Source organism: Lissotriton helveticus, chromosome 1_1 (assembly GCF_964261635.1).
Source record: "Lissotriton helveticus chromosome 1_1, aLisHel1.1, whole genome shotgun sequence".
Taxonomy (NCBI): Eukaryota; Metazoa; Chordata; class Amphibia; order Caudata; family Salamandridae; genus Lissotriton; species Lissotriton helveticus.
The window spans coordinates 307,726,716-307,739,520 of NC_136057.1; the positions used below are offsets into that span (position 1 = coordinate 307,726,716).

The 12,805-nt window shown below is 40.9% G+C and overlaps 1 protein-coding gene across 1 annotated transcript in view; it reads left to right on the forward strand.

Moving 5' to 3' along the window:
• The window catches only part of LOC144799650 (solute carrier family 23 member 1-like), a 377,254-nt gene that overhangs the window by 323,455 nt on the left and 40,994 nt on the right, over window positions 1-12,805 (forward strand). The window contains exons 6-7 of the mRNA XM_078671141.1: window positions 9,929-10,049; window positions 12,024-12,180. Of these exons, the coding sequence (XP_078527267.1) occupies window positions 9,929-10,049; window positions 12,024-12,180 (278 nt within the window). The remainder of the gene's footprint in view (window positions 1-9,928; window positions 10,050-12,023; window positions 12,181-12,805) is intronic.

Genomic DNA, 12,805 nt, shown 5'->3' on the forward strand with positions numbered 1-12,805 from the left:
GTCACACACAAAGGGAACTGAGGTGTCACATTCACATCCTGATGGCCATCACCAGGCTGATGGGCCTTCCTGGGCTAGATGGAAGGTTGCAGCCGACACTTGCACCTAAATAGGGCTGTGTCTGTCCCCACACAAAGAGCTGCACCTCCCCCTGTATTGAGTCTGGAGCCATGGCAGGAAGGGAAGGGGTCTTGTGTACTTTAAGGACTCTCTTCGAAGTCTCCCTCACTTCAAAAGCACAACTGGGTATAAGTACTGGACCCTGACACCACTAATTGAGTTTTCCCTGGACCTGAGGACACTCTGCCAAGAAGGACTGCTGTGCTGCTGAAAGGACTGACACTCTGCTGGACCCTGATGGATTTGCTGGACTCCTGCTGTGCCTGCCTTACTTCCCCATGCCTAGTGGTGAGAAGGACTGGACCTGAATCGCTACATCTCTAGAACCAAGTGACTCCGAGGGCTTTCTGGCTTGCCTCCTGTTCTGAAGTCTGAGGGACATCAAATTCTTCCTTCAACTCTGCTTCAGCTGCTGGACTCTGCCATCTTTGAGTCCTGCTCTGCTCAGAGGTGTGATTCCTGCCCTGGGCCTGGAAATGAGGTTCTGCAGCTGTTTTCTTCAAAAACCCATGCATGGCCTACTTTTTGCCGTTCGGAACAGACATATTCGCCTACGATGTTGTCACAGCGCCAATTCAAGGACATACCTGCATGGCTTGGCGACGGAATGCAAGGTCAATGACTACACATTGCCTTAATCACAAAGGGGTTCGACAATGACAAGGGACCCGACTGCGTGATTTGGAACTGACTCAGCTGTTCCCTTCGACATCAACGTATCCTCCGGAATGGTACTTTTTTCAGCCAGGCCTGCATGGCTTCTGTACCCGACCCACGCTCTATTGCGATCAGCTTGACCTTGCTGATTTGACCCAGTCCGGTGCAACCAGATTGCCCCTGTTGGCACTATATTTCAACTTATTCTTTAAAAATACATAATTCCAGTTCTACTTATTGGACGTTTGTTGTTTTGGTCTTGTTTTGTTCATTAAATTAAGCAACTGATGTAACGAAACTTGAGGTGGCCCCCCTGCAAAGTACCTGGAGGGGCGCCCTCTGGGCTCAATCAGAAGATCTCTGGCCAGAATCCTGTGCTGAGGGGGCCCCCTAAAGCTTCGGGCCCCCCTTACTGTGGGGGCCTGTGTTACGCCCCTGAATTAGGCTCCTCACCTGGTATGGCTCCTTTTTGTTTGTGTTTTTCACTTGTTTACTGTAATAAGTGTTGCACAAATACTTTACACATTGCGTCTTAAATTAAGCCAGACTACTCTGTGTCAAGCTACCAGGGGATAAGCACAGGTTAATTTATTGTGTGTATCTGACTTACCCTGAATAGGGTTTTGGTCCCTACTTAGACATGGTGCATATCTCTTTCTAACACACTGCTACTAAAGGTTGTTTGACAAAGATGGAGAGTGAACTACTACTTTCCAGATTAAAAGGGGTGATAGACATGGGTGTGTCCTTGCCCTGTATATATTCACTTCATAATAAAGAGTAAGATACACTTTTAACTGCAGTAAGTAATGATTTGCTTGCAGCAGGTGGTACCAGTCTTACTATACACAGACAATGCAGTTTTAATGGCAAGAATAGCAAATGTCCTTAAAAAATGTTTAAACAGGTTCACTTTGTTTATGGATCAATTTATACCTCAAAATAAATGTTTACTCTGATCTGTGGACAGGGTGTAGACAATACAAGTATGCATGCTATTAATGGTGTTCAGCTACTGGGTTGGACTATGGGGATAAACAGACTGCAAGGCCCTCCAGAAGTTGGAGAATGTATTTTTACTGTTCCACAGAGCAGCTCATCTTATATCAGTCATCAAGAGAATGAACTATCCTGAAGACATGAGGTTGCAAACGATTCTACTATGGCATTTAATCTGGACTAAACCAGGGGCTTCTCTTACAATTATACATGACTGTTTATCCCTTGAGCAGGGTTTTAATATCCATTGTCTTAGTTAGATTAGAAAAAGTAAAAGACCTTAGAAGACCCAGATTCAGCATATACTCCAAATTTAAAATCAAACATCCATTAAACCAAGCCAAGAATGATGAGAGGGCAGTGTTTGAGTTCAGAAAGGCAACAGTAAGAGCACACTCACTAATAATATCCAGCAAAGGCATTCCATTTTAGCTTAAGATGATAGTGAACACACACCACAGATTTATATTGACCATTATTAAAATATAGTGCACCCTATAAGGGCCTTTCAGAGAATGGATCGTGGGCTGATGGACCACCTCCTTCCATGAGGTGGGTGTCTTGAACATGGCATTTTGTGTATTTTACAGATCCTACATAGTTTGATGGAAGCACTACTTGAAACAACTCTTGCCTAAAATTAGTTTCCAACAATGTAGACCGGCTCTCATAAACTTGCAATTTTAGACGCTCTGCCTATTTGGTTTGCATTTATTTGTTTTATTCAGCAAGGTATCAGGCTGAGGAAATTCTTAAATCAATTATTTATTTAGCACATGTATTTGCTATTAATGAAAATAATGTTATTTTTTAATGAATTTGCTTCTAATTAGAGTAAGAACTTGTCATTATTGTAGTTTTTAAATATCATACTCGAGTTTTTTTTTTTTTACTGATATATGTAATCCATGATCTTATCTTTTTATTGGTTTGTTTTCTGAACTGAAGATAGATTAATCTGGTTGATTAAAGAGAAAAAAGTGCAACTGACCATTTAAGCCTGTCCCACATGACAAGACCCCGAAGGCTAGGGGATGCTAATGTGGGATGCTACCTAAGAGGGAAAGAATGTTCAACGTTCACGTCTCATTATTAAGAGGTAGATCCAATCTATGTCTAATAATGTAACCACCATAGATTGGAGGGGGTGCTAAGGGTTACTTTTTGCTTACAACTATGTATAGAATTAGAGATCGGAAATATTAAGTAACAGAGATGATTGTTCACCAATCGGTTCTGAATGACCTCAATAGACGGTGGCCTGAGCTAAGTTCCCACTGCCATGCTGTCACAAGTGAGTGATACATAATGGGATGGTCATTCTTTTCATGCCTGAAGGAAGTACTTCTATTGTTTCTGGTGTGAAAAGAATTAAATAAAGGTAGCCATCCTATTATATCAATTTCTCTATATGATGGCTAATTGAACTAATAGCCAGAGATCTAAGTCCTGGTTGCTCCACTCATCCTCTTTTCCTCAAGGTTGATAAAATGAGTACTATTGAGCTTCATACCATAACAAACCTATGATATAGTTCACTGTAAAGAAATGCTTCTTTTTGCATGATCATCTCTGTGTTTTGGTGCCGGTTTTTCAACTTTTTAGGTGCACTATGTGCTGCCGAATAGGCCTCCATGCCAGTGCTCTGACCCTTAACATCTGTATGCCTAATTGATTAACCCACAATTGGCATAAATTAACTTACATATATGTCCTTAGTATATGGTTCCAGGAGTACCTAGTGCTGCGTTGTACGTTAAGTGTCCCTCAAGGACTGCAGCACGTATGTGCCACCACAAGTGTGACAAAGCAAAGAATGACTCCCATTGCAGGCAAGCAGAGCAATTTTTAAACCAACGACAAAGCTCAAACATTCCTTTTTAATATTTATATGCCAACCCTAAGGCAGGCCTACAGAGCCTTAAAGGCAGGGCACATTATATCAAAAAGATAGTTATGTGTTTTGGTAACTTTTACAAAAAACCCTGCATTGTTGTTTCTACTGTGGAAATGTTAGTCTCCCATTGGCGGTTATGGATTTACACACTGACAACTCAGCAATGCTAACTTCCAACTGAGACTACTAAATATTGTACTTCAAGGCATCAAGCAAATTGTTGCATTAAACTAAACTTGGTGCTGAAGTCGATTTTAATGTAACTTTGCACAAATGACAACTTTAGAAAGTTGCCACATTGCTGCCAAAAGTTGTCCAGTACCTGTTTACGGTTGCAAACAAGTTGAAGTCCTCGAGACAGCCTTCTGACCCCCCTCCTCCCGGTGAGAGTTTAGAACAACTCTCACGAAGGGAAACAAGGGATCTGCAGAGAGTAGAGGCATCACATCCTCCTGGCAGGATGGCCAATTTGGGAGTGAGCCCAAAGTAGAGTTTCAAAGGGAAAGCCGCCTTTGAAGGGTAAATTGTAGTCACATGTGAGAGGGGCTACTCTTTTGTTTTAGCAGATAGGCTGGCATCTCGTATAGGGAGAAGTCTTTGTCTACCAGTTTTTTCCAAGGGCATGAAGCCCACAGTTAGCTACACCTCTGGATTGGGCGAGTTAGCTCCACACACCAGGAGAAGGTTTCTGCCATGTTTGAAGTGGGCAGAGTAGAGCATTCTGGGATAGCTTGATGCCACACTTTTCAGCATGTTGTAATGTTTGTGGAGGTGGACCTGGCAGCCCATTGGCTAGTTGGTCACCACATACTCTAGGCTTGTGGTGGGCATAAAAGCGGTACCTGTGGCAAATAGACCTGATATCAAGTCTATACTGGAGAGAGGACTGAAGAAGGACTGGCCTACTATTCCCTGAACCCAGCAAAGAAAGGCTTCTCCAAAGCTGAACTGCACCTACTGCAACTCGGGCTAGCAAAGGAAGAACTGTGCCTTTGGTGTCCCATTCACCGGAAAGTTGTCCCGGCCCCAGACAGAGAAGGTGACTCCAAGAGTCTTTTGGCTGACTTCCTGTAATAGACATGTGGCCATAAAAGCAGAGAGGCCTGCTCCTCTGAGAGCCCAGTGCCAAAAGCCTGACTGCAGCTGGATGTCGAGGTGCAGCCTGGGAAACAGTATCCCAACGTTCAAAAGTCACAACCAAGTCTGATGAACCCAGGAGAGTCATCTGATTGCATTTTAGTCACCTGGCACATAATTTATTGTGAGTTAAAGAGAACTACTGGTTTTGCTGTAACTGGGTACCAGTTGACAAGGGCAACTGATTTGTGCCGGACTTTGTGGGACATTAACCACAGAGGCCAAAGTCACCTGCTCATGGACCCAGGGGTGGCTACAAGAAGCCCCTCGATACCGGCTCAGCATCCTGAGCATCTTCAGCATCCTGCATCCTTTGCATCAGGACCACTCCATTGAGGTCTATGGCAGTTCACCCATGGGATATCCATCTGGACTGGAGACTGCTTACACTTCAAGGTAACTATTGAATTGGTCCTGACTGAAACCTGTGACCTACTCCCTATCAGAGTTGGACCCCGCAAGAGTGCCATTATAGCTGTTTTCAAGTTACTTGTTGTGGCTAACCCTAACAATGATTCACTGTATATTTCATTGATTTAGTGCATTGAGTTAAAAGCTGCAATTTATTGTTTCTTCAAACATTCATAGCTCTGGAACCCTCCATTGGATGTTTGGCGCTGAGGTGTCTATGTAAAGACAGAAATAGAACTAATTTTTATAAATTGTTATCAGATTATTATTGTGTTGTGTTTTCTTTGTATTCAACAGTTTTGGTATTTCTTAATGTTTTACACTTGTTCCTTTGATAATGCCTGACTGCTCTGAGCCACTGCTACCCATGACTGAGTTAAGGTTTTACAAACTAACCTGACTGGAACTGTACAGAATTGTGCCTTTATTACACAGTGAGGTTGCACAACCACGCAATATTAAAAAAAACACTTTCCTCACTTTTACCAAGAAAATACTTACTATTTGAAAGTGTGCTTTACAAATGAATGTAATTTTTCTGGAAATGTCAAATACTATTATCTGAATTAGAGAACATAGACTTACATTTATTTCTATGGCACTGTAGAAGAAATGCTACATTGTAACTTATGCAATACAGATTAAAGTATTTCTATCATTTCTATAGTCCTAAAGATAATGGATGCAATACAAAAGGTTTTCTATGGTGCAGCGCCACTGCTGCTGATGGTGCGAATGGGCTGAAGCAACAATGAGTGGGCAATAGATTTGCAGGGGTATGCAATGAGGCCTCCTGAAGGCAATTAACCCATGAATATATGGGTGTCACCAATAGTTAAAAATGGTTGCCAGCAAATAGTTGCTGATCCGTTATTTTAATGTGTTCCTTGACCTGGAACACCTGAAACAAAAATTTGGCTGAATAAAAAATGTGTAGACAAATGCACCTTCATTGAACTGTTCCAAGTTGAAACATAGGGACAACACCTGTTTGTTATCTATATAAACAACTGTTGCCACAAACCCTCTGCTGATCTCAAGAAATAATTCCTAATCCCCAACAAGTGATTCAAGAATTTCTTAAAATTGCAAAAGGCCATAATACATTTATTTTTACACCATGAATATCCAAGGGTCGGATATTCATGGTGTATAAGTGTTGTGAGTTGGGGCAAGATATCCAAGCCGGTCTTTAAAGATTGCCTCAGACCCTATCTAAAATTGTGTATTTTCTCTTCCATAATAAATGTATGCCATGAACTGATGCACACTCTGTTGGGTTCCAAAGTCCAAATTAAAACACTGTTACGTGACATAGGCAAGGATCAGGCAGGTGAGTTAAGAAAAAGATCTCAGACTCCAAACTGCTAGATATCATGTTCACCATAGGTTCAAAAATTGTCGCAACTTTTTGGTTGAATACTGCTTTCAAATGGAGACTAAATGGCGGAACTTCCTATGCTTAGTTAATAAACTGAAAAAGTCGTAGCGTTTCATACACATACATCAATTAATGGAATAAGTTACAACCTACCCTTCAACTGATCATCTGCAATATAATATTGTGGAAGGACTTGTATGTAGCACAACCTAGCCGACAGGCAGTGGAGACAAGACAAGCTTTAAGTTAATGAGTGATAGTAGCTGGTTTGTGGACTATTAACTCTGCAACTCTTACTTAAATTGGAGCAAAGTTGGAGTGGTCCTGATGGATGCAAAGATGTGGTATCCCAATCTTGGGCGCTTTAATGGAAAAAGCCTTATGCTTTGTTTTTTAACTTTTTTACACATCTTAGTCTGCATGCGGATGGTACTTTCGCTAGCAAGAGTGCTGACCGCTACCGGAGAGGGTGAGCTTGACTGCAGGATAATCGCAGGTGTTAGTCATGATGGCTTTGTAAATGATGTAGCTGGTTTTGAACTGCTGTTGGCCAGCAAGGGGTGCCAACAGAGGTCCGTCACAATGGGTATGATGTGAGACTATTTCTTTTGGCCCTGGATGAGATTTACTGCCTTGTTTAGTATGCCCTTAAGTGACGGCAGTGTGGAGATTGGGAGGCCCTGGAGCAGGACATTAATGCCATTCAGATACAAGAGTCAAAGCGCTTCAACAGCAGTACTCCAGTCACTTCGCTTTCTGTAAAAAACTGCTTTACTTTCTTAGAAGAGAGAGCTGGAACCAGGCATCTTTGTTGTTTTGGCAATGTTTTCTTGGGGTTGAGGGTGGTGTCTAGAATGTATCCAGATCACTTCCATTCAGTGAAATTTGGTGTTCAAATCTATAAAGTCCAAGTCATTGAGCCAGGTTTGTACTATTTCTTGTTTGTTATTCTTGGTAAATAATAGGAAGTATGTCTTGGCTAGGCTGAGCTTCAAGTTGGTGCTGTACACCCAGGTTAGGATTATGCGCAAGAAGTGACTGAGGCATTGTATGTCTGAAGCAAAAGAGGCTTTCACGTCGAGTTGTGTATCATCTGCATGTTGCCGCTTGGTAAGTGGAGCACCAAGTGGCTCTATGTAGCTTTGCATGAAATAAGGATCTTTTGGGATCTTAAGTTGTCCGGGTGAACAAACTGGTGTCATTTGGAAAGGCAGGAGCAGAACCAGTGATGGACATTGCCGGTGAAGTGCATTTAAGGCTCCAGGGTGCATATGAGGGTGAGATAGTTGATTGGGTTGAGGCAGCTGTTATCTTCCACTGTTGTCAGGAGCGCGTTGTCTTTATAGATGTTTCTGTGCTGTATTTTAAGCTGAAGACAGGTTAGCAGTCGTGCAGCATATGGTTAGCATTAATTAGATCATTGAGTTGAACATAAACTGATTTTTCACTGATCTTGCCTATGAATGATAGGTGAGTATTGAGCCTGTACGCAAGATCATCAGGGTCTACTGTAGGTTTCTTTAAGAGTTGGAGGCTCTGGCGTCCTCCTGAGAGCTTCAGGGAAGATGCCTTAAGTGATGGAGGCATTGGTAGCTGGGGCTGATAAAGTGTTCCTAAGAGAAAGCATTGATGAAGGATTAAGGTAAGGCAGTGTATTCTTAATTTGACATTGTCCTTTTCGGTGGAGTGAGTAATGGGTGGGCAGGCAATGGGTTGATGCAATGCTTGATTGTCTTGAAAAGTGCTTTGCTTATGTAGGTGGTTTCATTAACGGTGTTGGTATAGTATTTTGGCTGATGTGAAGAGCTGTCTGTGTGTTGCTCAGGGGGACTTTAGTATCATGAGGTCATTGGAAGTTCATTTTTTCTTCCATTTTCGTTACTGTCTGTAGGTTGATTGTTTATTGGCAGCACGGTCTTTCGAAGTTCTGAAGCCTTTGGCTTGCATTTGTATGTTGTAATTGGGGTGTAAATGTTCACATAGGTTTCCAAAAATGTTCTAACGTTTGTTTAGAAGAGTGTTTGCATGGGGCTGATAGGGTAACAGATGAGTTCAAGCTTCACGTTGTCTATGGAGAAGGCTTAGAAGGATATGAAGGTTTGGTATTCTGCTTGGCGTTGACCCGTTTTTTGATAGCATATTGAGCAGGAAGATAGTGATTGCAAAGTGGTCAGTTGAGCCCATGGGTCTGGGTAGTTTGCATTGGAGTGTTGAGACCACAAGGTCGATCATGTAGCCTTCGAAGTATGTTGATTGTGTTACATGCCAAACCACTTTGGAAATTCAATGATTGCACTCTTTGATTGAATATTTGATCGTGAACTCGTATTTGGTATAATAATACTCGCATGCCATCTCATCCTTCTCAATCACCTTGCATGGTCTGATTTGTATGTGTGATCCCAATTGTGAGGAATTGGATCGTTAAACTACGCAAGAGAGACCACAATCTTGATGTGAGCCATTACTGATATCCCATAAGGTCCAAATTAAACTTTTTTTGTGAGGAATTCCTGGTTTCTCACTGGTAGGCAGTTGGTCATACTGAAAATGGTTGCTTTCGCATTTATTAACTTTATTTCCAGTAAGAAAATCTTAAGTTGGGCAAGCCTTGAAAATATAGCCAATCAGAGCTCCACAAGCTCAGGAACTTTCCTGAGTTGTTCCACTGTAGATTTAAACTTCCCACCCAAAACTCCTCTAAGATAAAACTGTTAACGTTGCATCTTTTTCAGAAAAGGGGGGTGGGCTCCTTGTTTCATATTTAATGTTTACATTTCTCAAATGGGAATCATGTCTTATTGCTGTAAGGAAAAAACATGATATATGTTAGTTGTAGGTTGGATAAACATTCCACTGTACACCATTGCTTTACTCTTTACAATTTCTTAGGGGACCTGCACACTGACAGTTATCTTTGCAGAGTGATAGGCAACTTGGACATAAAAAGAGTTGTCCATTTCAATAGAATAGGTATATCTGACACATGGTTAATAGGGCACAACACTGCACACATTAGAAACCTCAGATCTACAGAGAAATGTAACGTGAGACTGGAGGAACATTGTAAACATTTTAGATTTACAACACTCTATTGTCAATATGCCCCATTTTCTCACGTCAGAGACTCCTAATTGATCAATGCTCTTCCTGTTCAAATAAATGTTAATTTAATCTTTCTAATTTCTGATGTTACTGAAAATAAATGAAATAATCAATTCCAACAAAGTGAAGAAGTTGTCCTGGCAGTCCATTATGACTTCCATTTTAAGCATTAAGACTGAGCATTCCTGCAGTCCTTTCATGTGTGTTGTTTTCTCTTTCAGGACCACCTTTCTAATCATCTTGTTTTCTCAGTATCTACGCAACGTTCCAGTGCCCATGCCAACATACAGCAAAACTAAGAAATGTCACTTCTCGATGATCAACCTCTTTCAGATCTTCCCAGTGAGTGCCGTTTGAGTTAATATACATCATTTTTTAAGGAACAGCAATTATATAGTACAATCTTGGCTATGCCACCATATTCTATGTTATGGCGTTCGTCAATATGGGTCTATAAAAGATTAAAACATACACTTTGATTCCAATTTCATTTCATATTGACATATGAAAGTATTCCTAGGCCTCAATAAAAAATGACAATTTACACATTCTTTTCCAGTCACTTAATTTCTGGGTTTTGTAATTATATACTTATTTTGACAATGTAATGGCAGCCAGTGTACTGAATGCAATAATTTTGTAGGTCAGTATTTCGAATATGGTATAATGTCCTACAACTGTAGCTGGGCGTGCTAAGAACGGTTATTACAAACAACATGTTGAATTTGTAAAAGTGAAAGAAATCCTATTCGGCTATGTGGCAGATGTCAAGACTTTGAGCCTTATTTAGAGTTGACCACATATTGAACAGGGTGAAGATACAGTGGCAGCCGTGATCGATTGGGATACAGATCTCCTAAAGCTATGATCTGATTTGAGGATTAAGTGCAGGATCACGGTAGCCAAAAGCATACAATAGTGATATAGAACAAGTTTGGAATATGTAGGGTGATGATTGTGGCTATAGAGGTCAGGCCCACAACTGTTAGCCTTTTTAACTGAATCGTAGAGCTGCTGCTGTTTTTCTTGAATATATACTTTGTGTAATTGTTATATTTTCTTATCTTAAAAATGTATGACCCTTTATATCTTTTATGAAAGCACTCTGAATAAATATATGAATTGTAAGTATGCACATTTACATAACCCACCCCCAGGCAAGAAGCCATGGGCCTGCACACAGTTATTGGAAGGGTTATGAAAAAGGGTGATATGTGCAGCTATCTTATGTGAAGTTGTGGAAGGTAATGGGAGTGATTAGGTATAAGTATTTACATTATTTAAAACGGATTACTTGTTTTTGCTACAGACTTTCATCTCTTAACTTCAGTTTTTTCTGAATATTGCAATTACCAATTACTACCTATAAATAGATACAAGAATCCTCTTGTGGAGACCCAGTGATTTAAGCAAAGCATTGTATTTGTACCTCATCGATCTCCATCTGTGTACCCAGCATTAAAACTTGAAAACAAAAAATCACCTTGGCCCATCTCACACACAGATCCATAGCTGGATTTCTAAGACTCTTTATTATACACTGGCATGGCTCTTCTCAGTGGAGGCAAGATTACCTTTAATATTCCAAGTTTAACATAATTTCCCAATCTATCCTCACCCCTTTCATAGATCACCCTGCCGTATGAATTGAAACTCAATTTTTCTGGTATTTGCTGTGCTTAGTAAATAAGTACAAGAACTTTTAATAGCCAGTATTTGTATGGAGCTATTACATTTTAGTCTTCATGCTCATTCATACTTGGCATTTCTTTAGAGTAGGCACCGCCAATGAAGAATTATCGAAGCATTGCCTGTGAGTGAATAAGAGAGACTTGCATTTTATCTCTGTACAATCCCTGTCTTCCTTTGAGGTCTGAGTGCCTTTCAAGATTTCTGTATCCATGCCCAGCTCTGTTTACACAAGTGTGAAATCCCAGCATTCTGATTGGAGGGAAATTGTACTTTATATGAAAGGGAAGTACAGTCCTGTAAAAATAGACAGTGGTTTGTGTCCATCTCAAGTGGAATAACCTCAAATGGATGGAAGGATATGCTAAACTCTGTTATTGTAATCAAGGCTGTCTAGCTGCAGAATTTACCCATCCAGATTGTGCTTGTTCAGTCCCAATGCCTGTATTTGCTAAGAAACAAAACTGGGGCAATTGTCGATAACTTTTGCTTATGGAACTGGAGAGACAATAACTGATCTAAGCCATTGAGGCACCCTGATGTGAACAACCTTACTTTCCTGCTGAATTACTGATCAAAGTATAGAATATACTGTGCCAATTAATTGTCTTCTTTCTGATTGAATAGGTCCTTTTTGGAATTGGCATCTCTTGGCTGGTATGCTTTGTCCTGACTGTCACCAATGCCCTACCTTCAAGCCCGCAAAGTTATGGGTACTTGGCTCGAACAGATGTGAAAGGAGATGTCCTGTCGCAAGCACCTTGGTTTCGTTTTCCATACCCAGGTACAGAATCAGTCTTTCTACTCTAAATGTTCTTTTTTGCGGTTTATTAGCTATATTGTTCCCTCTACAGCCTTGCATATTTTGGGCCATATGTGCGAAGGCAATTTTGCGATCACAAATGCCGAAATTTGCAGAATTTCGCCGCTTGCGATCGCAAATCACCAGTGTCCAAATTTTGCGATTCCCTATTTTGCGATTGCATTTAAGGCATCGCAAATTGCGATTCCTTAAACGCAATTTAAGAAGCACAGAAAAAATGCAATTTGGACTTAAGGAATCACAAATTACCACCAACTTCAAGTTCCAGAACTGGCAAATTATGCATTGGTGCTGGACGAACTGATCGTCCTGAATAGTGCTAATAAGATACAGTCGCTCAACAAACTGAAACAGCTGGTTATGAATCTGGGATTGGCAGAATTTTGGATCTCTCGGTCCCCACCTCCGAAGCAAGCTGTTAAGAAAATCTATTGGGAGTGGGTTCAAGCTGAGGAACTGAAGAGCACAAAATGGGGAGCATTAACTACCCAATTTTTGGAATATAAGCCCATTAGGAAGCTTGAACCATTCCTAGACTTCATTCAATCCCAAAAGATAGATCACTTTTTCTGAAAATGAGGTATGG